At 41.2% G+C, this 25,890-nt stretch overlaps 1 protein-coding gene across 2 annotated transcripts in view; it reads right to left on the bottom strand.

The window, feature by feature from the left end:
• Positions 1–17,940: 17,940 nt before the first annotated feature.
• Positions 17,941–25,890, bottom strand: part of CREB1 (cAMP responsive element binding protein 1) — a 71,555-nt gene continuing 63,605 nt past the window's right edge. For both annotated transcript variants that reach the window (XM_040357369.1, XM_040357370.1), the window contains 2 exons: positions 22,207–22,357; positions 17,941–20,313 (listed from right to left, as the gene is read on the bottom strand). In XM_040357369.1, the coding sequence (XP_040213303.1) occupies positions 20,169–20,313; positions 22,207–22,357 (296 nt within the window). In that variant the 3' untranslated portion in view covers positions 17,941–20,168. The remainder of the gene's footprint in view (positions 20,314–22,206; positions 22,358–25,890) is intronic.

The raw sequence follows: 25,890 nt of genomic DNA, 5'->3' as shown, positions 1-25,890 counted from the left end.
GTGTTGGACATTGCTAGCGTCTTTGGGGGGGGGGGGGTCTTCATCGTTGAACACAAGGTCTAAATCGACTTCTCGCTGTTCAACAAAAGTGAAGAGATCCATGACTGCTGCTGGAGTGATAAAGCAAGGTGAATAAAATATGGATAAGGTGAACTCCTGCGCTGTCTACAGAAGCCTGTAGGACCCCTATTATTTACGCACTGCCCAAAATTCATAAGGATCTATTAATCCCACCTTTTCATCCGATAGTGAACGGGATCGAGTCTATTACTGCCAGACTTGGCCAATACATTGATCGATACTTGCAATCAGCCGTGCAGAAAACTTGCGCGTACTTGAAAGATACGAAAGAAATGCTGAGACTCCTGGATGGTATAGATATTGACGGACCACTCCTGATGGCGACGGCGGACGTATCCTCTTTGTATACGATCATCCCCCACCATCTGGCATGTGATGCTACAAAGTGGGGCCTTCATAAATACACCAAGCTCCCATGCCTCCAAAGGAAATATTTGATCAAATGTCTGGACTTCTGTCTGAAACACAGTCATTTTTGGTACGGGAACCAATATTACTCACAGCGAACTGGGGTTGCTATGGGGGCTAAGTTTGCACCTAGTGTAGCAGGACTCTTCATGTCCAAATGGGAAGAAGAGGCCGTCTTCTATGACTCTCCATCAGATCTTCTATTGTACAAGAGGTACATAGACGACATTTTCGTTCTATGGAAGGGTGACCGCCAGTCGCTCATATCGTTTTTTGAGAAACTAAACGATAACTATGTCAACATTGTTTTGACTTGGCAAATCGAAGAGAAGGTGATACCATTCTTAGACTTGGAAATCAGCCGGACGAATAATTTGTTTAGCACGAGAACATTTTTCAAAAACGTTGACCGTAATAGCTACCTCCCCATTACCAGCTGCCACCACAAGAACTGGCTTTTTAACATACCCAAAGGGCAGCTGGTACGGTTACGGCGGAATTGCACGACCACTGAAGAATTTCAGACCCAGGCCAACAAGATAGGCGATAGGTTTATAGAGAAGGGATATAAAGGAACCTTCATCCAAGACAAAATAAGAGAAGTAACCGAGTTACAAAGAAGCCAACTTCTCGAAACCTGTAGGCCTGTTAGCAGGAAAGACCAGGTTCCTATTATTTTAGAGTTTAATGTACAGCACAAAAAAATAGAGAAGATCATTCTACGCCACTGGCATATTCTAAAATCAGACCCGGGCCTAAAGGAGATACTGCCTAATAAACCAAGGTTTATGTACACACGAGCGCCTACCTTGCACGACCAACTGGTCAAAAATGTGATTGACCCTCCCAAAAAAGCATTCTCCTTCTTTACGGGAAAAGGGTTCTACCCCTGTAAGAGATGCTATTCATGCACCCATACCCATACACCTAATCTGAAAGTAACTAAGTTTCAGTCCAATAGCAATGGGACTCAATATGAGGTCAAAGAATTCATTGGGTGCAACACTGAAGGTGCAGTCTATTGTCTGGAGTGCAGTTGCGGCCTCCAGTACATTGGGCGCACCAAAAGGCTCTTGAAAATTCGCATTAAGGAGCACGTCAAAAACATTGAAAGCGGTTTTCCAAAACACAGTGTATCCCGCCATTTCGCCGAAGTGCATCAGAAAAATCCTGCACACTTAAGGTTTTGGGGGATAGTGCCCTACTCCAGGCCTTGGCGTGGCGGCCACAAAGTTAGAACACTGAGCCAAATTGAGTCTAAGTACATATTCTCCATGGACACTTTTGCACCCAAGGGTTTAAATATAGAATTTGACCTCAATTGTTTTCTTAGTGATTTTTAATTTTATCTTGCATACGCTCCCTCTTACTGTATATGTATATGATCTAGATGGCATCTGGCTGTACGTCATATGCTGCGGTACATCATGCCCCCTTTGGCTCGGGCCCTTTTTCTCCCACTTTTTGATACGGGTTACCTGACCCCGTCCCTCTTACAGTTTCCACGTTTTTTAAATAATTTTTTAAATAATATCTTAAAACCTGTTTAAATACTGGTTTATGTAATATAGTCACCACTATCATATGATCAGTGAGTGTTGTCTCACCCTTGATATGTATGGCAATCTGCCATTTACCCACTGGCACATAAGTCCCCTTCTTCACATGCCCTCCCTCCCTGCCCCTTTCACTTCCCCACCACGATACCACGCCCCCTGAGGTAGGCTCTCTGTTGTGAGTTATAGCCACCTACAACACATGAATTCCATGCATCATATATTTATCACTTCCTCAATTTTGAGGAAGAGAAGTGTACCATACGTCTGACTGGGTCGTACTGTATGTGTATCACCCGTGTCTATCTGACACTCGTGCTGCATGAATACATACTTCACACCACATGAGGTTAGGATTTTATGGATCAGGCCGTCAGCCCCGACGTGTCTGACACTCCCCTGTCCGGGGTTTTTATAGTCACTATTATTTTGGTCACCATTTATCCAAGCTGGCTATCTGGCACGTATAGACCACTACTAATATGGTTCACTTAGGGAGATATTTATATCCCCATGCCAGTTCCCTTCCGTCCCTTCTCGTTCCATACTCCCCCCGCCCCACCCACTGCCCCCACTCCTCCCCTCCCGATTAGTTCCAATATCTCTTCATGTTTACCAGTAGAATATGGACTTGGGCCATATAGATTATCTGATTTCTCACTGTCCAGATATGCAATTATCTAACATCCCCTACTATGGCCCCACACTGCACACTCTCATACTAGGATATGTCTTTATGGCCCCCCCCCTCCCCCGTGCCTTTATCCTTCCTTGCATTAGGTTTCTCATATTGGTTTGTCTACCCTGACACTCCATTGCAGGCCCGTTTAGATAAGACGCTTCTTATGCGTTTTATATTTTGAATCCCCGTTCTCTGATCCTATTCACAAGCGCGGCTTGCATTGCATAGCATGGCGCAAGCAGACCACAGGCAACGTCGTCATTGTTTATGAGCTTCGACAAAATGGCCGCCGGGTGCTCATTAATACAGACTATAAATGTCTGTCCATGTGTCCCCTACATCATCCCCTGATGAAGTCACGTGACCGTGATGATACGCGTCGGGATTGGCAGGCAGGACACACTCCAGCATCTGACGAACGGACACACGAGTTCGCCACTCGTAAGGATTGTTGCAGAGTTCCTGAATGTTTATGTGAGTTTTTAATCTTGTTTTTAATAAACCTGTTTATATCGCTGACTGGGCTATACTATGGGTGTATTTTTTCACCTCTTCCCCATCATCACGCCATCTGAGCGCCCCATCTGAGTTACTGAGAGAGGAATAGGAGTCATCACAAGCCCACACCAGCTGAGACATCCCCACACACTGTGAAACCTTGGGGAGACTAAAACAGCCAGCCCACGAATCCTAAGATCTAGCAGAAAAAACAGAGGAAAAATAGAGGGACTAACGAGTTCGGTGCTCGTGGATATGAGCCTGAGATCTCTCACCTACATGTGAGTGCACTCCCACTCGCCAAGATCCCAATTACCAACCCCTTTTGTGACGTTATTTCACCATCAGCCTTTTTTTGTTGTCTTTTTATTCTGTTTTTTTCATGTAACACACCGGACGGAGATTTATATGTGCTACCTATTTGTGGACTATAACCATCCAGACCAGGTTGATCTAGACACATTGCAGTTAATTTGAGGTGAGCAGCTGGGTTCACCAGAGGTGTATACATGTGACTTTGGTGTTGGCTCAACTACTCTATTCCACCTATACTCCGGATCCAAGGGTCTTATATGTACTTCCTTTAGAACTATTTTCCGTGTTTCTTCTCTTAAAGTGTATTTTTTGTATTATCATTTACACAACACCTGCACCGTTGGAGATTAGGATTCACTTTTGATGGAATACACCAATACACGGCAGGATTGTGCCGGATCTGGATTTTTTCAGAGTGCCGGTTTCTACTAAGGACTGTCCTTTTGCTATTATTACTTTCATTGCTATATTATATGTTTTATAATATTATTTTCACTAGCTATTTTGTAACTTTTATCACCCATTCTCACTCTTTGTCCCACACTTTACAGCGCAAGTATTTTATTTAATATTTTTTGTTTCACCTAGTCTATCGAGGTAGACCTTTATATTTGCAGCAGTATTTTCAGTTTGTTCCCCTCCCCTTCACTTTGTAGACAGCGCAGGAGTTCACCTTATCCATACTCAGAATCTCGATGCTGTAATTGGTGCCAAAGGTGCTTCAACAAAGTATTGAACAAAGGCAGTGAATATTTGTGTTTTTTTTTATTATAAATTTGCAGATTTCAAAAAAACTTCTTTCACATTGTCATTATGGGTATTGTGTGTAGAACTATGAGGAAAATAATGAATTTAATCCATTTTGGAATAAGTCTGTAACAAAATGTGGAAAAAGCGTGTGAAGCGTTGTGAATACTTTCTGGATGCACTGTGCTTTGGGCTGTATGGGCATGGTGCAGGGAGGCTTGGACTAAAGTGGATTTCTTGATTTCCGCCATATGTACCCCACTCCATCGCCCTTTCCCAATTTTTTTGTCTGCCTCATATATGTGGAGTCGTAAGGTTCATTTCTGCAAAGGCACTGGCTATATTACTGAATGAGCTAGAATACGCTATAAGTATTGACCACCGCCTCATTTTGGGCATTAACCATAGGTGCTGCAATAACCATAGGTGCTGCAATAGGAGAGGGGAGCACAGACACAAAGGAACAGGAAGTCTGTTACTAGCAAGATTACCATGTAAAAAAAAAGAAAAAAAAAAAAAAAAAAAAGAAAAGGCCTGAATAAATGTAGCTACCAAACAGAACAACTGCTAAGCTGCACTATATTACATTTTTGTGTTTAGATAAGCTGTAAGTAGAACTCTGGCTAAGCAATGGATATTTTAAAACACAAGTCCACCTTCAGCACTACAAAATCAAATTCCTTCATAAATCATGCCTAACATTGATGTGCAAATACATTTTTTTGTAAAAATTACTCACCCTTGAGTTCCCATTTTTGTGAGTCATTTAAAAAAAAATGCACTGGAAGCTTCGCTTCCGCTTCCTTATCTCCATACCTCCCACTCTTTGTATCTCTATTTCTCAACCCCCTCCCCCTTCATACATACCACTTTCCATTTATCTCTATTTGTAGCAGCATGCGTTATAATTAAAAAAAAATAACAAAAAACATACAAATCTCATATGTTTATGTGTATACATATGGGAATTCTCATCTAAAAACATAAATTGTGCAGCATTATGGGTGAGACTACCCAAAATGATTGCCTTTTTCAACTTTTCAGGTAGTATGTAGAAAAATTGAAATAAATCAATTTACCAATAATGCTCAAAAAGTGATTACTGGAAAAAAAAGAGAACATTAGTAACACTGATATAATTAAAAAAAAAAAAACATTCAACTCACCACAACAGAGATATGCTCCCTCCACGTTATAAGAGGACTGAGAAGTGACTGATATGTCAGCGTTACTGAACACTGGATTTTCGTTTTTTTTCCCCACTGATGGCTTTTGGAGGATTATTGGGAAATTGTTTAGAGTGTGTGTGTGTGTGTGTTCCACAGACTAATTGAAAAAGAGAATTGTTTTGGGTACTCTCACTTATAAATGCTGCACAATGTATGTTTTGACGAAATTCCACATATGTATACGCTTTAACGCATGGTATTTGTATGTTTTTTTTTTTTTTATTAATGTATTTAGGTTTGGATAGTCTCTGCAGTGGTGGCCTGTCAATTATGGGCACCACCCCCTCTATCCATGCGCCCGTCCCCTGTTCTACATGCAGGGCGCTGGATGCATGAATTCCAATGGGGGGAGGGGTTTTCTTTTTTGAAGCCTGTGACTGATAGGCTTCAAAAAAGGGTGGGCCTGGGGTGCCGAGCACTGCTGCTGGGGGGGGGGGTGGTTGTCAGATGCCCCCAGCCCCCAAAAAAACACCAGCCAACACTAAGTGTGTGTGTGTTTTTCCTTGTCCCTCTCTCCTCTTCCTTACCCCCAAGTTACTTTATAATTGCCTGGTGTAGATAAGGGGGAATCATGGAGATGTAGCTATAAAGAAGCAGGGAAGTGTAGCTGTGAACATTGAGCTCTGCTCTAGTGCTGAGGGGGCGTCAGAGGACTGCAGAGCATGCAGGGAGAGAGAGAACAGCAAGGCATCACGGGATTCAGGAAGTCACACAGGACAAAGGTACTGTGTGAGGAGGTACGTTTAAGGCCTTGTACACACGACCGAACATGTCCGCTGAAACTGGTCCATCGGACCAGTTTCCGCGGACATGTCCGACCGAGTGTATGGCCTACCGGACAGTTTTCCGGCCTAGCGGACAGGTTTCCAGCGGACAAAAGTTTCTTAGCATGCTAAGAAACTTGTCCGATGGAAGCCTGTCCATCGGACATGTTCGATGGTCAGTACGACTCATCGGACGTGTCCGCTGGCTCGAAATCTCGTGCATGCGTCGAAGTGATTCGACGCATGCGTGGAAGCATTGAACTTCCGGGTTCGCGCACTTCGCCGCGTATTCTGTCCGCAGGGAATTTGGTCTGATGGTGTGTACACACATCAGACCAAAATCACCCAGCAGACATGTCCGATGAAAACGATCCGCGGACCGTTTTCATCAGACATGTCTGGTCGTGTGTACGAGGCCTAAGGGTAATCTAAATGTGGCTTTAAAAATACCTACAACTGGAAGTAGGGACTAAAGATAATGAAAGGAGCTGCTTTTTTTTTTTTTTAATCTGTACAATGCTTATTGTTCATAGGGGCCCTCTTATCTGAAAACATAGAAAGTTTTTTTAAAGGTAAACTTACCCTTTAATGACTTCATCCCCAGAAGATTTGGCTGCTCAATGACCGGGCCATTTTTTGCAATATGGCACTGCATCGCTTTAACCAACTATTACACAGTCGTGTGATGTTGTATCCAAACAAAATTGACGTCCTATTTTTCCCACAAATAGAGCTTTCTTTTGGTGTCATTTGATCACCTCTACAGTTTAAATTTTTTGCGCTATAAATAAAAAAATAGCGTAAATTTTGAAAAAACACACAATATCTTTTACCTTTTGCGATCGTAAATATCCCAATTTAATTTTTTTTAGTTTAGGCCGATATGCAAAAAAAAAAAAAAAAAAAGAGAAAAAAAATGTATGGTTTGTGCAAAAGTCATAGGGCTAGATTCAGGTAGCTCGGAGCATAGTTTTGCCGGCATAGCGTATCGAATATACGCTACGCCGACGGCGCGCACAGAGCAGTATTCACAAAGCACTCGCCCCGTACGTTGCCGCGGCGTAGCGTAATATGGTAAGCCGTGTTGTATTGAAATGAATCATGACCCCATGTTAATAAAGCGCCGTACGAACGGCGCATTCTCAGAATCACGTTGCATATACTCCCTAAGCTACGTCGGCTCAATGCTTTCGACGTGAACGTAGCCTACGCACAGCCCCATTCCCGTACGACTTACGTAAACAACGTAAAATTTGACAGCCATTCCGACGTCCATACCTTTGCATGGGTAGCGCCACCTATAGCAGGGATAACTTTACGACAGACGTACGCCTTACGTGAACGGCGTCGATTACAGCGACGGGCGCAAGTACGTTCGTGAATAGGAGTATCTAGGTAATTTACATATTTGGCGCGTAAATCAATGGAAGCGCCTCTTGCGGCCAGCGTAAATATGCGCCCAAGATCCGACGGAGACTTACGTCGGTCGGATGGAGGCCAAATTCAGGCGTATCTAGTTAAGAGAATATGGTGCATAGATACGACGGCGCATTTGTTCACTTACGCTGCATATCTGTAGATACGCCAGCGTAATTGTTCTGTGAATCTAGCCCATAGCATCTACAAACTATGGGAAATATTTGTGGCATTTATATGGTGTTTTTTTCCCACTAGTAATGGCGGTGATCTGCGATTTTTTGCAGTATTGCGAAGTTGCAGCAGACAGGTCAGACACTTTTGACACATTTTTGGGACCACTGACATTAAGGGCCCTTTCACACGGGGTGGATCAGTAATGATCCGCCTTCGTGTGTCCGTCAGCTCAGTGGGGATCCTCCGTAAAATCGCCGCCGGCTGACAGGGCGGTCCCTGCACACACTAGGGGCCGCCCTGTCTTTTCTCCGCTCTCCCCTATGGGGGGATCGGATGAACATGGACCGTGTGTCCGTGTTCATCCAATCCGATGACGGAAGAAAAAAAAAATAGGATTTTCTTCCGTCCGCAAAATCGGAGCTTTGCGGAGGCGGGCGATTACTGGTGTCAGCGGATGTTCATCCGCTGACACCCGCAATCACATAGGGACCAATGTATGTCCTGTTTTCATCCGCAAACGGATGGATGAAAATGCGGACATACGTCTGCACATGTGAAAGGGGCCTTACAGAGCGATCAGTTCTATAAATATGCACTGATTACTATGTAAATGTCACTGGCAGGAAGGGGGTTAACACTAGGAGGTGAAACGCATGAAGCTAAGGAGACCTTGTGAGGTCTGTTTGTACGCCAAAGCAGCGTTATTCTGCACGTTTTAAAGTTTTTTGATGCAAGTGTAATATTTTTGGATTCTATAAACCTTGCAGTATTACACTATATACTCTTTTACCTTTATTGCCACACACTTAAAAAATGGAAGGATCTAGGACACCTTAAATTAGAGCTGCACGATTCTGGCCAAAATGAGAATCACGATTCTCACAACGTAAAATCTTTTACATTTATTAAAAAAAAAAAAAAAAAAAAAAAAAAAAAATGGGCTAACTTTACTGGCTAGTTTTTTTGAATTCATTAAAGTAATTTTTTTCCCCATTTCCATTTTATTCTCTAGGGTCTCTACTAAAAAATTATATAATGTTTTGGGGTTCTAAGTAATTTTCTTGCAAAAATAAATAATGATTTTAACTTAAAAAGAGCTGTCAGAAAAAGGTTTGGTGTTTAAGTGGTTAATTATTTCTAATTTACATACAGAAGTTTATTCCTTTGATGTAAAAGTCAATGTGATTCAATGTTTAGACTTAACTTTCCACTGATAAAGAATGTTTTCAAAACTTGGCAGGCTGCCCAGACTTGGCAGATTGCCCAGACTTTGACTTTTGGCTGAGAGCAGAGAGAAAATTCTTTGCATACCAAAGTGCAGAGAGAAAATTCTTTTCATGTCAAAGATCATGAAACCCTGTCAAGAATTGCAACGGGAAAAAGATTGCGATAATGATTCTTGACCAATAATCATACAGCTCTACCTTAAATGCTTTTGAATATATACCGGTGTAAGATAGGAGTCAACGCTATATATACTTACAGGCGTATTTAAAGCTCCTTTCTGGTGAGTGGGCACCCAGGAGGAGAGTACGGAAAGTCACCTGAGAACCATTTCAACTTTTCACAAGCTCAGCACACTAGATTGGATGGACTCTATATAATTGCACTGAGCACTTTATATTGCTAAATACTGTATTATGTCACTATACATGTTGGTATAGGCATTTGAATGTTAGATACTGTATTGCTTTAAGTTAGAGGAGCAGCGCTGAGTTTAATAATCATTCATTTTTTGCAAGAGGTTAACCGTGTTCCCTATTGTGTTCGAACTGTGTGGGAAGGGACTAGGAGAGATGACAGATCGTGGTTTCTACTTTGTAGAAACCACGATCTGTCTTCTCTCCTCAGACAGCACAACGATTTGTGTTTACACACACAAACCCCCGCGCTGCCGCTTGTGCATGCGACCACGCCCACGTGCAGCTGGCTCACACCCCCTCTGGTGGCTCTGCTGGGCGAAGCTGTATACGTACCAGATTTCGCCCAGGAGAGCCATTCTGCCACAGAAAATCTGCATGAGCCGGTCAAGAAAGCAGTAAACAAAGAGTGAAGCTCTTTGTTCTCAGCACTCTGCTCTCCTCCTCTTAGTGCATCTGCTCCGTTTTAACCATTTCAGATATGCAAGGATTTACCCACTTCCTGACCAGGCCATTTTTTGCGATACAGAACTGCGTCGCTTTAACTGACAATTGCACGGTCATGCAACGCTGTACCTAAACAAAAGGTATGTATTTTTTTTCCCCACAAATGGAGCTTTCTTTTGTTGGTATTAAACAAAAAGAGAGCGAAAAAATGTAATGTAAAAAAAAAAAATTTCTTCATCAGTGTAGGCTGATATGTATTCCGCTAGAAAAAGTTGTTGATAAAAAAAAATAAGCGTATATTGATTGTTTTGCGCAAAAGTTACCAAATCTACATATAAGGGCCTGGATTTATGGCATTTTTATTTACTACTAATGGCGGCGATCAGTGATTTTTAGCGGGACTGACATTGTGGCGGACAGATCAGACACCTGACATTTTTTTTTTTTTTTTTTTGGGGAACCAGTGACATTATTACAGTAATCAGTGCTAAAAATATGCAGTTATTGTACTAATGACACGGGCGGGAAAGCGGTAACATCAGAGGCGATCAAGGGGTTAAATGTGTTCTAACTGTATGGAGGACTGCGAGACTGGGAAAACACACAGATCAATCTTCCTGTTAGCAGAAAGACCGGATCGGTTTGATCTCCACTGTCAGAACGGAGATCTGCCTTGTTTCCACAGGCATGTACCCGTTCTGTCACTGCTGATTGGCCAGTGGGGGAGCCTATGGGAGCACACACGCGATTTGTGTGATCGTGCCACCTTGCTGCAGTACAATGACAGCGGCTGATCTGCAAATGGTTAATGTCGGAGATGAGAGAGATTACAAACTGCCAGATCACTGCTAAGGGAAAGAGAAAGTAGCAAAAAACAAAGTGATTGGGTTTTTGCTGTAAACAATTTGATGATTTTCTTCAGTGTCTGCAGCTACAAAGTCAGTGAGGACTTGGAATACAGCTTATTTACTGCTTGTGAATAAAAATGTGCCAACATTTGTATGCCCTTAGCCTAGCCACTGGTTAACTTTAAAGTACACATGAAAAGTTAGCATATACCTTTGAAAATGTAAACCAAAAGATGCACTTAACGTAGGAAATATACTCATGCAAATTCTGTTATACAAGACATGTTTTATCTGGATAACTCCACATAAAAAATTCTGCACGAAATTGCCTTTATAATTACTGTCACAACCATGTGTTAATACTGTAACAACTAAAAGAGGGTATAAAAGTACAAAATCATTTCATATTTGACAGCAACAAATAGGAATCCGTGACAGTTGCAGATGCTATTTTATAATTGTAGAAAAAGGTGAGAAGCACAACAGTAAAGCCTGCAATGTAACCTTCCTTTAGATGCAAAAGTAATGAAACTAAAACCAACCAGATAAAGTAGATATATGTTAACTACAGTAATGTTTAAAAGTGCAACATCTTTGCAAGGGGGTTAAAGATCATTATTTAGAACAGTACACTCAACACTTACTTTTCCTGAAGGCATTTCACATTGAGGGAGAGCAAATACGTAACGTTCTGCCTGCATTTAGCTTTTTTTTTTATCCAGCATAAGCCCTGGTTCACACCAATACGGTTTTGAAGTCACGCTACATCAAAACAGTGTGATTTCATGTGCAGCTTCATTTAACAGCTGTCAATGCAAGACGCACAGAAATAGTGCAGGAACCTTTTTCAAAGTCGTTGCGGCTTGAGTCGAGGCAATTTAAACTTTTTAATTGCCACAAATGGGGTATGACTTTGAACTGTCAAGTCGCACTGGTGTGAACCACGGCTAACCCCCATTTTTTTCTGGTTCCAACTGAACCACGTATAATTAAAATGTTGAGGCAAAATTTTTTATAATTCACCAACTACCAACCCTATGCAGAAAATACAAGTCCATCAAACTTGCCTTAAATTTTTACTTTAGAGCTTTACATTACTGTCAATATTTACTATCCTATCTGTAATTTTCCCATGTTTTCTAGTATGCAACCTGGAATTAACATGATTTAATGATACTTCTGTACACAAAATATTTCATAATGTTGAAGTGGGAAAAGAATATTTAGATTCATATTTACAAAAAATATAAAAAATACTGGCTAAAATTTGTTTGCTGGCAACAACTCGCCAGGAACAGGATTGCTAACAGACCACTTGCCTTTTCCTATAGAATTGCTCATTCACAGGCTAGACCAGGAAGATGATGCTCTCTTTTAATGCAAGAAAGGACAGAGGCAATTCTAAAACAGCTTAAAAAAAAAAATATCACAGCCGAGATGAGAAAATTCATCCAACTATACTGTGACACTTTATAAAAAAAAATGCTGAAAAATAAAAAACAGTGCTGAAGAAAAAATCCTCTAACTGTAAAAATAAAATCCGTGAACGGATGAGACCAAAACTGATCTTTGACTTTCATGTAAGCCTTTATGTGTAAAACAAAGCCAACCCTGCTCATCACCTTAGAACACAACTTCGGGAAAGATGGAACGTGCTGAATATTGGGTAATTTTTGAGGAAAACCTATTTGAGACTGTGTAAACAGCCAAAATCCACACAGCTGAATGTCTTAAGTAGGCCTACACGGTGCTCACTTCTTTCCTGCAACCAAGTTACAATAAAGAAATTCTCACTATGCCCCGATCAACACAGGCAGTGCCAACAGGCGAATCAGCAAGACCGTGATTATCGCTAGCGGCTAAAGAAGCCACTAGTGATAATCGCAAGAGAATCCTGCAGGCTGGTTGCACCCAAGTTGATCGATCACCTTGGGCACATTCCTGCTGAACTGGTCATGGTTTGAACTGTGTATAGCCAGACTTAGAATGGTTCAGTGAAAGCCCTGGCCATTCATAGAGCCGAAGTTTGCAAACTGGAAGAAAGACCAAGTGAAGATGGATGCACCGGGGATCCGTGGCAGTGCTGCACTGGAGGGCTTTGTGTTCAGGTAAGTCTGTCATAATGTGCTAGTATACCGTGCATACTAGCACATTATGGGGGTTATTTACTAAAGGCAAATCCACTTTGCACTACAAGTGCAAACTACAAGTGCAGTCGCTGCAGATCCGAGGGGGACATGCCAGAAAAAACAAACAAAAAAAAAAAACAGCATTTTAGCTTGCACATGATTGGATAATAAAGTCAGCAGCGCTTCCTCTTTCAGATATACCCCTCCGATTTACAGCGACTGCACTTCCAAGTGCACTTTGCACTTGTAGTGCAAAGTGTATTTGCCTTTCGTAAATAACCCCCCATGTCTTCAACCTGCAGGGGGGCAAAATTTGTTAAAAACTACCACTTAATGGTTTAGCAGACAACAAATGTATGCTATGTAGACGCTATAACTTTTGCGCAAACTATGGGAAAGATTTGACATTTTTTTTACTAGTAATGTTTGCGATTTTTTGCGGTACTGCGACATTGAGGCGGACAGAATGGACACTAGACACATTTTTGGGATCACTGACATTTATACAGCGATCAGAGCTATAAAAATGCACTGATTGCTGTGTAAATGTCACTGGCAGGGAAGGAGTTAACACTAGGTGCGATCAAGGGGTTAAATGTGTTCCCTAGTTGGTGTTTCTAACTGTATATATCGCTGTTCCGTGGATGGATGAAAAAGCGGACATACCGTCCGCCCGTGTGAAAGACCCCTTATGCTGGTCACACACAGCTCGAATGTCAGAATCTGTAAAGGCTCCACAAACTTCAATCTGAAAAATTAAAACAGTCACAAAATTCTCAGCAGTATAGTAACTGCAGTTAGTGTTTGGGTATACTGACAACTGTAGTAGCAGTGGCTGTCAGCCCTGCCAGCTGTTGCATTCTATCTCCTCCATCCACACCATTTAGCGTGAATGTGGGAAATCTACAGATTTTGCATTTTTGGCTGAACGACAGAAATAACATGTATGGCTAGCTGTAAACCTTCTGAAGTCAATCTGCATTCTTCTCCTACATACCCAGTGCAAACTTCTTGCCATCTAATTTTAACTGGGCAGTGCTAAATGTAGACTGAAAGTTCGGGGAACAAAATATTTCATTGACTGCAAATCCAAAAAACATAATGACATTATACAGAGTTAATATAAAGGTAACTTTAACATTATAATTAATCAGTTAATTTTAACTTGCATTGCAAACTGTCAGGTTAAATAAAAAACAGTGTTCCTGTAAAAGAACAGAATTTTTAGCAACCCATGTCTCCTACCCTACACCTTCCCTCCTTTTCAGCGCTACAGCCTCCACAAGACTTATTGCCAATCCAACATTGGATGCCTCTGCCCCCCTCCTCCACTTGTCACTGCAGAGTCATGTACCGACGCTGGAGTTGAAACCACAGCACACAACACAGGTATCTGATACTCACAGAAGTGTAGAATGTCGAAGAGTCTTGCGGAGGCTGCAGCACTGAAGGGAAGATAGGAGACACAGGCCAACAGAGATAAGAATTGCATACTTATCCTTTATATGAGCACCCTACCCCTCCAAGCAAATCACCTGTACCAGTTTATAAGCTTCCTGGCCCCAGCAGTTTTCCGAGATACAGGAAGGATTAAAAGGTAGACAAAGCATTACTCTTGAAAGTAAAGTTATCCTTTTTAAGTACCACTATGTGGGTTTGTTGCCACTCATTCTTTGTGGCTGTCCTCCCTGAGAACTAAGCCTTCCTATACATGATATAGACAGCAGAGGGGCAGATTTGGGGTATAAGATACACACAGCTTTATGATCTGGTTTGAAAAAGCCTTTCAAGGATGAAAAAGCACCACATAGCTTGTTTGGGTGTCCTGTATCTATTCTTGATTGGAGTGTACACTGAAACCACCAATGTCCTATGAAGGATATGGCAAAAAGAGAAAGGTGTACTATATAAACTATTCATCAGCGAGTATACTTCCAACATAATACAGTACTACATTATATGTTTATACAAATTATGGTACTGCAATATGTAGGGGTGCAACGGATCATCATTGATCCGTGATCCGAACCGAAAAAGATTGATCCGAACCGCACACACGTGATCCGAGGATTGTTTTCTAAAAAAATAAAAAATAATAATTTGCGCATGTTCAGTCCACACACACAGCGTGGTCATGGCGAACGGAGGAGCTTGAATGCCCCGCGTCATTTAAATCCCCATGTATGGGAGCATTTTGGCATCCCTGCCAAATATAATGATGAAGGAAAGAGGTTAGTGGATAAAACCGTGACGGTGTGTAGGCACTGTAGCACAAGAACAAGTGGGAACACATCAAGTATTGTCACTAGGGGTGCAACTGATCCGTACGGATCAGCACCTTCGGGTCGGGACACGCGGCGATCCACGGGCCTCCTGGTCCATAGGAAAGGCCGCGGCTTCGGCCTAGCTATCGAAGCGGCGGCCATCGAGGTCCACCCGGCACGGGGGATGCAGGCTGCTCCTCGGAAGTTTGTGGGCACTTGAGCTCAATATGTCATTGACTCCTAACAGCCCAGCGATGAGCTCCATGCTGCACCTTGAGGAATCCACACGGGGAGCCACTGCCGCCGCAGCACCGGGCGTCCTGCTGCTTGCCAGAGAAGAGAGAGGAGGCGATCGGGGGGATCTGTATGGACTGAGCACGTAGGGGGGATTTTCACTAGACACTCAGCCCGCCGATCAATGACACTAAAGGGATCTGATGATTGGGATAGTTCAGGTCACAGTAGGGAACTGGTGACACCACTTTCGTACATGGGGCTGCGACTTCCACTTGGCTGCACATATAAGTATTGCGAGATGCAGTTATTTCAACACAAAACAGAGCTTATACGCTTAAATACAGTATTTGTAAATCTGACGGACTGTTTAAATGTGAAAATCAGAGGTGTTCTGTCACATTAGCAATAAACAGTCCGTCGGATTTCCAAACACTGTATTTAAGCACATAAGCTCCGTTTTGTGTTGAGAAGAACTGTGAAATCTAAAACTCTGGTGGGTGTAACAAGATTTGTCTTTTTTTTTCTGACCCGAAAATGATCCGATCCGTGACCCCTGATCCGAGGATCGATCCGATCCGTGAGTTTTTTGATCCGTTGCACCCCTAGCAATATGTATATACACATTCTATGTACAGATAACATTTTGTATCATCCGTTTGTGCACTTCAAAACTATTTTTTTTTTTACAATACACATTCATTCTCGTAGTATGTACTGGCATAGGCATCCTTATGTTACATGCTGCCTAAAGTTTATGACTATAAAAGATCACCATCTCTACCTAATTTGCAGATCATACAACGGTTACCACTGGAATTTAAATTAATGCTAGAGACGATTGCATGAATTATAGTACAAGCTTTAAAATTACAGTAATATATCTCTCATGACTATAATATAAAAGTTCTCATCTTGTATATTACACCAGTACACAGCTCTGGCCATAAATACAAAAACTTTACAAAATGGGTTAATTAGGCATTTTACAATCTCAGATTATGATCATTTTTAGTTGGACAGGACAGAGTTTCTTTTTTTTTAATGCATACATTAGCATAAACCTAAAACATGCCAAGAAAATGCTAGCAAAAAAGTTGCTTTCAATGTTTTTTTTTTTTATCATTTTAGTTTTGAACAGTCACTGACTTTAAAATCCTGTTTGAATAAGATTTTGCATAAATGTTCTTCAGCCTTTTCTCGTTGCTTTAAAGGATACGTTCAACTTAAAAAAAATAAAAATAAAGAATAAATAAATGCAATTTTTGCAGATAAGGAGCCTGTAAAAGCATTGCACCCACGATCAGCAGATTATGGGTGCAATCTCAGGCTCCTGCAGACTGCCAGTGTAGTTGTCTGTCAGTACCTCCGATGCGGGCAGGCAGTTACTTCAGTCCAGGAAGCTCAATGGACTACGAGCGCAATCACCAGCAGATTAGCAGTTCATTGAGTAATACGAGCCGTTAGCCGCAAAGGCCAACGGTACTTGTAGGCATTCACTGAACTCTGAATGAATGATGTAGCCATGTGGGCGGTACCGGGTATCAGTGGAGAGAGCTGCAAGAGTGGGAACATGTTATATGTTCTACCCTAAAAGCGGGTGGAACATGTAACATATCCCCAAAGGTTCACTCCTTTAAAAGGGTGGTAAAACTTCAAATATTTCTCTTTTAAAATAACAAACATGTTATACTTACCTCTACTGTGCAGCTCATTTGCACAGAGTGGCCCCGATTCAAGTCTTCTGGGGGTCCCTCAGCGGCTGTCTCAGCTCCTCCCTGCTTCTGGGAACCCCCCTGGAAAGTGATCTCCCAAGGGGGTTACTTTGCGGGCGCGCTCCCGCGTCCTGTATCCAGCGTCCCTGCCCCCGCGTCATTGGAGTTGATTGACAGCAGCTATCAAGCTATCAATCTATCCAATGAAGAGCCAAGAAGCAAGCGTGTTCTCGACGCGGGACTTTCGAGGGCTCAAGTAATGGGGGGGGGCGGCGGTAAGTAGCAGATGTTTTTTCACCTAGAATGCATTAAGGTGAAAAAACATGAAGGTTTACAAACCATTTAACTCATTTACTTTGCTACTATATTCTAAGGGGGGAAAAAAAGCTCAAACAAGAACTTTCATAGAAAGAATTATTCTTCCATATAAAATATTATAAACCACCCTGTGATAAGTTCTCTGTACTCCAGGATCACTAGATTATTTGCATCTCTACAAAGTTCTTTTAGAGACTATTTAGGTATGACTATATTCATTATAAGAAAACGAAAGCACTTAGTGCATTTTTTTCTTCTTTCTCCAAGGCAATGCAATCTATCATTTACTTATATCACAGTCTAGCTACTGTACATTGTAAATCAGTGAAATAAAAGTTAGCGTTAGCTGCAAATATCATGGGTATGTGGCACAACTAAAATGAAATGGATTGCAGACACAGAAGTGACCAGAATGTTCTTGACGTTCTAAGTATACCAAAAACAAACATACAGGAAACGATAGAAACAGAAATAGAATGAAAAAATAATCTAATTTTTGTGCATTGAAAAAAATGTTTAAACAACCATGCCAAGACAAGACAAAGCTTGTAATACAGTTTTGTTACAGTTATCGACAAGTTTGTTTTTGCTAGTTCATCTCATCCTTAACAAGATATTCAGATTAAAAAAGACAGCAACTTTCAGCCACTGGTTATCTATATCCACTAAAAAATGTTAACCATGTGATGTCACCTAGTTAGTTACTGTGGTACTGCAGGCTAACCTTATAGCTGAATTCAGGGTATGGATATTTTTGCAATGTTACATTGGTGCAGTTTGGACCAACTTAAGTATGCATATTCCATACTTGGTTAGTCCCAGTGGAAGGTGAGAATCACCATGGTAGTAGTCACCATTACTACAGCGATCCTCACTGGTCTTACAGATTTTGTGTTGAGTGGCTGTCCTGCTGCACAGTAACCACACAGGAACATCTGCTCGGCATGGGTTTCAATCAAACAATGCATTGTGTTTTCCTCAATAAATACAAGGCATTCTCTGATTGGATAAGGTAGAGATTGTGACATTACCTCCCCACCTCATGCAATCAGACAATGGTTTGCATTTATTCATAAAAGGCAAAATAATTCTCTTTAAAGTGCCTATGGCAAGTGATCAAACCCCAGTGGTTACTAAAGCGATTCTCCGCTTCCACAGGGATTTTCCCAGGTATGGAATATGCAGTTACATTGGTCCAAGGTGGACCAATGTAACTATGCAAAAATATCCATACATGAAATTCAGCTTTAAGAATATGTTACTATGTTATACCTTTAAGTTTTGCAAAAAGGATGAAAGCAATGAAAAATGTGTTCTCAGCTGCTTGCAAAAGCGCAAATAATAATAATAATAATAGCACTATATTTTCATTAAAATGTATGACTGTGTAGATATTAAATTTATATAGATACATGTGTAAAATGTAAAATAGGATATATACATTAGCTAACAGCGCACAAGCACAAAATAAATCTTACACACACACAAACTTAAAAAAAATGTTCTGATGCAAACAATACATCATAGTTTTAAAATACAAAATGTATTTCAAATAGTACATGATAATTCTACTCAACATAAAATATTTTACAAGACCAACAAATCCCAAACACAAAGTAAGCTGTTTTTTAAATGTAGCTGTGTATAGACGCAAAAAAAATGGCCACACAACTATTAAGTGCAACCAGGCTCTTAACAATATGACCATTTTAAAAGTGATAAAAGCCCATGTTGCACAATTTCAATTTCCAAATTCAAGCACAGGGAGTGAAGAAAAGGAAACAAAACAAAGCTATTTTCTCCTCATATATACATATGTGGAGCCAAATAATCCACAAAGGGTGCTGGTGATAGGGATTTGACATTTAAGAGGTACAGTACATAAAGAAACAATCGATGCCCACAGAGCCTTGGTAATTTGTGGCTTATCCAAATTACACATTCCTCTTTAGAAATGTAGGTATGCAATTGTTGCAAATGAATACAATGAAGATGCGATGAGGAGTGCTTCAAAGTCTTCCTCTTTAGACCCTTCAGTCCTGTAGAACGTGTCATTTGTACCTCAGTGTGCTTAGAAAGGACATCCCTTTCAAGGTTTGTTGAATTTCTGAGAGCATGTACTAATTTGAAATTGACCGACGAGTGGCAGCTGGCTCGGCATTATAGTCCAATAAAAAAAATAAAAATAATAATAAATTGTGAATGAAATCCCCCTAAGAAATCTGTCTGCACCAAAGGACAACAAATAGTTTTGACACATGGGGTTCAGTTGCTTTTCAATTCCCATTTTTCACATCATCCAAAACGTTCTACTTCCTACAGGGTGCAACTTAGCAACTTCAGTGACAGGAGCCCAAATGCGTCATATATACAAGCTCTCCCTGCACTAACAGTGCTTAGCAAATATAAGAGGGATAAAGCAAAAAAGCAAATAAAAAGGTATGATTAAAAAAATATTCATAAGTTGTTCTTGATCTTGGAGACTGAAACGTGGCGTTGACTCACTTGGGTTCAGAGGCAGGAGCTAGATGCATTCACAGTTTTAACGCAAAAGCACAGATGAATGAAATCCTTTAGTTGCTGTCAGGCAGTTTTGCGAAAAAGGAGAAATATAGAAAAAAAAAAAAAAAAAAGTTTATCTGGTTACAGGAAAACCAGTTCTCCTCATTGGGGACACAATCCTAAATACAACTGCCCCAATTAGTCAGATTTATGGCAGTAAAGGTCTTTAAGTGCTTTCAGTTCTTCAATCAGTGTCTTGTTTTGGTTTTCGAGGACCGCTACTCTGTTCTCCAGGCATTTTACATATTCTTTCTTTTTCCGACGACACTCTCTTGCTGCTTCCCTGTAAGAACAAATATATTAGGTGTAAAAAAAAATTTTTTGAGTAAAATAATAGCTGCCTTATATATCTTACTAAACAAAATTTCTCCCCTCAAATACCTGAATTCATTCAAATCACGGAATCACTTTATGAAGGCAAATTACACAGCCCTCACAGGTTAAAAAAAAGACTGAAAGACATCTGAAAGACTATAACCCATCTACCGGACAACAAATCTTGTTTGTCCAAAAAATAAAATTAGTAATCAAAATGTTATGAAAAAAAAAATAAAAAATAAATGGATGAAGTTTAAATCAGTTTGTCATCTGTTTTTCGTCCATCAGTTTTTTTACTGTGTCAATGGAGGCTTATGCCGCGTACACATGATCAGAATTTCTGACAAGAAATGTTCGAAGTGAGCTTTTGGTTGGAAATTCCAACCGTGTGTAGTTCCCCATTGGACAGTTTCTGTCGGAATTTTTTGAGCTGGTTCTCAAATTTTCCAACGGCAAAAGTTCCTGTTGGAAATTCCGATCGTCTGTATGCAATTCCGACGCACAAAAATCCTACGCATGCTCGGAATCATTGAACTTAATTTTTCTTGGCTCGTCATAGTGTTGTACGTCACCGCGTTCTTGACGTTCAGAATTTCCGGCAACATTTGTGTGACCATGTGTATGCAACACAAAAGTTTGAGCCAAAATTCCACCTGTAAAAAAATCCACGGTTTTGTTGTCGGAAATTCCGATTGTGTGTACGCAACATTAGAGTTTCTTTTTTTTGTTATCTGTGTCCCATTCGGGAGATTTCGCTTTTCTTCCTGTCCCAGAACTATAACAGGAAGTGAGTGGAAATCCCCCAATACGTGATAAATGGTTTACGTTTTATCGTAAATGGTTTACGTTTTATCGTTTTAGAATTACATGCATACTATTGTATTGAGATTATGCTCGCAACAGGCATTGTGTGCGATGCAGTGCCATACATTCTGACTGGCACCCCAAAACATCTTGAAGACTATGTGAATTGTAGTGCACTACCAAAAATGGTACATGCTTTTTTGTGTGTTGGGCAGTTCATTCCTGGTAATAAACTGCCTTAAAGCTAGTTAACGCACAAAATAAGCTTTAAAGGAGTTGTAAAGAAAAAAAAAATTCACCTTAATGCAATCTATGCATTAGGGTGAAAAAACATTGGATGCTGCCGCCTGCCCCCCCCCCCCCCGATATACTTACCTGACCCCTCGAAAGTCCCGCGATCCTCTTCGCCCACTCAGCCTGGCCGCTGATTGGCTAGAGCGGATGAATTGAGAGCAGCGCAGCCATTGGCTGGCACTGCTGTCAATCACATTCAGTGACGCGGCACGCTAAGGGGGCCGAGTGATACAGTGAGCGGCTATGGTCGCTCGCTGTATCACGGGAGCGCGCCCGCAATTACTGACCACCATGCGAGCACTGTGGTGAGTAATTGCGGGGAGGACCAGAGACAGCCGCCGAGGGACCCCAGAAGACATGGATCGGGGGCCACTCTGTGCAAAACGAACTGCACAGTGGAGGTAAGTATAACATGTTTGTTATTTCAAATGAAAAATAAATGTTTCCTTTACTAACACTTTAAAGGAACACACAACAATGGTTTGAATGGACCCTAAAAAGGGATTTGGCTAAGAAATTAATCAGCTATTTGAAGACATACATAGTGCAATATTTAAATGTTCTAGGTATTTTGACAAATGTGTGTGGCCCTTTTATAGAGATTCTTTACAGATATAAAAACACAAAACTAAAACACTGTGATTGTAGTGTATTTTTGAAGTGATAAGCTGAAACAAGAGCGTAAAAATGCATAAAAAATGCAATTATTTTACAAGCCATCTAGAGTCTAAATGTTCTAACAAAGGAAAGATTTATATACCTGTTCTTCATTAGCCTCACTTCTCTTTTACGTGCTGCCTCTTCAGCTGGCTGGGCAGGGAGTGCTGGAGAGGATGCCATGACAACTCCTGGTGCAATTGTGCTGGTTGGTGCTGTGCGAATCTGGTACGTTTGTACATCTCCCGAGGCAGCTAAGACCAAGAAAGTTCAAAATTCTGTAAATGTGCATACCACCTTTTATTTTACATTTATGACACAAATATAATTACCGTAGATACATTATTTTTTACATAGAAACATAGAAAAGTTATGGTAGAAAAAGACCATTGAGTAGTCCATCGAGTCTGCCTATATATTTATTACTATTATTTTTTTTTGCGATCAATCAAATCTAAAATGATACAGGAGACAGGGATCGGGTCGAGTCCTGCTGTCTGTGTCAATGGACGCAGCAGCAGGACACGGGAGCACGCCCGCACGAGGGAAAACGGCTCTCCAAAGGGGCACTCGAGAAGAGGAGGAGTCAAGAGTGCCCGCTGAGGGACCCCAGAAGAGGAGGAGCGGGGTCACTGTGCAAAATCAGCTGCACAGAGGAGGCAAGACATTTTTTTTTTTTTTAACACAAACCTTTACATATCCTTTAAAAAGAACAGGACCCAGTATAGGGCCTTGTGGCACCCCACTACTGACTGGTGTCTGTTCTGAGTGAACCCCATTTACAATCACACTCTGGTATCTATCCTTTAGCAAAGTGCATATCCACTGTGCTAGCTTGTACAACTTTGTATTAGATTATGTGGAACTGTATCAAATGCCTTGCTGAAATCAAGATATGCTATGTTCACAGCACCTCCCTCATCCAAAACATTGGTAATATAGTATAAAAAGTCAATCAGATTAGTCCGACATGATCTGCCCTCAGTAAAGCCATGCGGCTTTGGGTCCAGCAATCTGTGTATTTTTAGGTGATCAATGATCCTTCTTTTCAGTAGTGATTCCAATGATGTTAAACTCACTGGCCTGTAATTGCCAGCATCTACCTTGCTGCTCTTCTTGTGGATAGGTACAATATTAGCTATCCGCCAGTCAAGGGGAACTTCTCCCTTTAGAAAAGATTAAAAGGAGCAGTTAATGGTTCAACAACTATATCTCAAAGTTCTCTTAGAACTCTGGGATGAATACAAATCAGGACCAATTGCTTTAACCGAACCAGTTGCTCTGCTACCTCTGTCTCCAGAAATCCTAGAAATGAACGATCATTACTAGAACCAATATGATTCCCAAACTTATTATCGTTCGTGCAATTTAAGACTGAACAGAAGTAATTGTTTAAATTATTTGCTACATCCTGATCTCCCTCAACACATGTGTTATGCCCAGTTTTCATTTTAGTAAACCCACTGTATTTTTTCCTTCTACCACTAATGTACCTAAAAAAAAAGTTTCATCTCCTTTCTTAATAGACTTAGCAATTTCCTCCACTTTCTGTGCTTTGGCAGCACTGATGCGTTTGGCCTCCTTTTTTCTATTTTTATGCTCCTCTGTCAGCTACACCTCCTGTTCCTAGAATCTTCTATATGCTTTTGTTTACCTTTACTAGCCTACTTACCTCTTTAAAGAACCATATTGTTTTTTTCTTCCATTTATTCTTACTAACTTGCCTGACATATAATTTAGTTGCCTCCAGGATGGCAGAATTTAATAGTGCTTACTGATTACTTACTCCTGTCATTTTACTCCAACCTTTCAGTTTATTTCAGCAAAATTTCAGCCAAATTTGTCCTTTTAAAATCTAAAACTTTTGTTTTTGTATATGATTTTTCAGTTCTCGTTTTAACCACTTCCAGACCTGCTCATGTATATATACGTCCAAATTTTAAAGATGGATATCTCAGTAACGGCAGCAGCTGCTGCCACAACCGAGGTATCTATCTTTAGCATGAGCGGTCCTGTACACGATAATGGCGGTCTGTTCAGCGGATTCGCCGCAAGATCGCCGTTATCGGTGGCGGGGCCCCGTCGCTCTCCCGCGCCCTCCGCCGCTTACCGTAGCTGTCGGTAGCGGCGGAGGCGATCGGGACCGTTCGGCAGCTGACTGGGGACGGGACTGAAGGAAAAATCTCCTTCGCCCGTCCCCATAGCTCTGCTGGGCGGAAGTGACGTCAAAACGTCAGTCCCGCCCAGCCTCTTAAAGAAACATTTTTTTTTGCTGTTGTCGTCATTTGAAAAAATGACATTTTTTTTTTTTTTTTGCATTTTAGTCTAAATATGAGATCTGAGGTCTTTTTGACCCCAGATCTCATATTTAAGAGGACCCGTCACGCTTTTTTCTATTACAAGGGATGTTTACATTCCTTATAATAGGAATAAAAGTGATCAAATTTTTTTTTTTTTTTTCAGTGTAACAAGTAATAAAATAAATAAAAATAAATAAGAAAACAAAAAAAAGCCCTAGGCCTACTCTGTAGCTCAAAAGATGCAACCTATAGATTTTTTTAAACGTCGCCTATCGAGATTAAGGGTAAAAGTTTGACGCCATGGCACGAGCGGGCGCAATTTTTTGACATGTTGGGTATCATTTTACTCGGCGTAACATTATCTTTCACAATATATAAAAAAATTGGGCCAAATTTATTGTTGTCTTATTTTTAATTCAAAAAAGTGATTTTTTTCCCAAAAAAAAGTGCGCTTGTAAGACCGCTGCGCAAATACGGTGTGACAAAAAGTATTGCAATGACCACTATTTTATTCTCTAGGGCGTTAGAAAAAAATATATATAATGTTTGGGGGTTTTAAGTAATTTTCTAGCAGAAAAAAACTGTTTTAGTCTTGCAAACACCAAATCTGAAAAACACCTAAGGTCTTTAAGTGGTTAAAATAAAAACAAATGCATTAGTGATCACTAGAACTCAAATTCTCTCCCACCTCAATATCAGACAGTAGATCCCCATTTGTCAGTACTACCTCAGGTTGGGCTTTTTAAAAAGGTAGAACTTAAAGGGCTTGTAAACCTTCATGTTTTTTCACCTTAATGCATCCCATGCATTAAAAGTAGAAGTCCAGCCTGAGCTTTTTAGGCTGGGTTTCTCCTCTGTGTCACAGTAGTACAATTAGTTTTTCACTCCTGTGACCCGTTTTCAGCGGAGAGCGGTCTGAAGTCCGCTCTCCGCTGACGTCACTGCCATCAGTCAGGGCAGCGCATTATCACGACTTCCTAATTGGGATCCGCCAGCTGCTCTGATTGATGGTAGGCTCAGCGAGCCGCTGAGACAGCCTCTCCCCGCCCCTCCACTGCTCAGGGCTCCAATGAGAGCTGAGAAGTAGAGCAGAAGCCATGCTGACTGACAGCATGACTATGCTCGGGGAGGAGTGAGAACCGAGCCATCGGTGGTGTTTGGTGGCTTGGTTCTCAGTGCAAAAAAAACCATACTTCTCTTTTAAGGTGAAAAAACATCCGCTACTTACCGCCCAATCCCCTCCCCCCAGCCCCCGTTTACTTACCTGAGCCCTCGAAAGTAACGCGTCGAGAACACGCTTGCTTCTTGGCTCTTCATTGGATAGATTGATAGCAGCGTAGCCATTGGCTCGCTTACATCCAATTAAGGTTCCAGGTCCGTCTGTCGGGATAACACATACACATTCCTGTTTTGAGGCCCTGGCCCATAATCGGAAGGCAAGAGGCTAGCATTTAGTCCTCTCCAAAAGCCTCTGTCCCGGCTAGGTC

The sequence above is a fragment of the Rana temporaria genome, chromosome 6 (genome assembly GCF_905171775.1).
Source record: "Rana temporaria chromosome 6, aRanTem1.1, whole genome shotgun sequence".
Lineage (NCBI taxonomy): Eukaryota > Metazoa > Chordata > Amphibia > Anura > Ranidae > Rana > Rana temporaria.
This window is presented reverse-complemented; position numbering and strand designations above follow the sequence as displayed.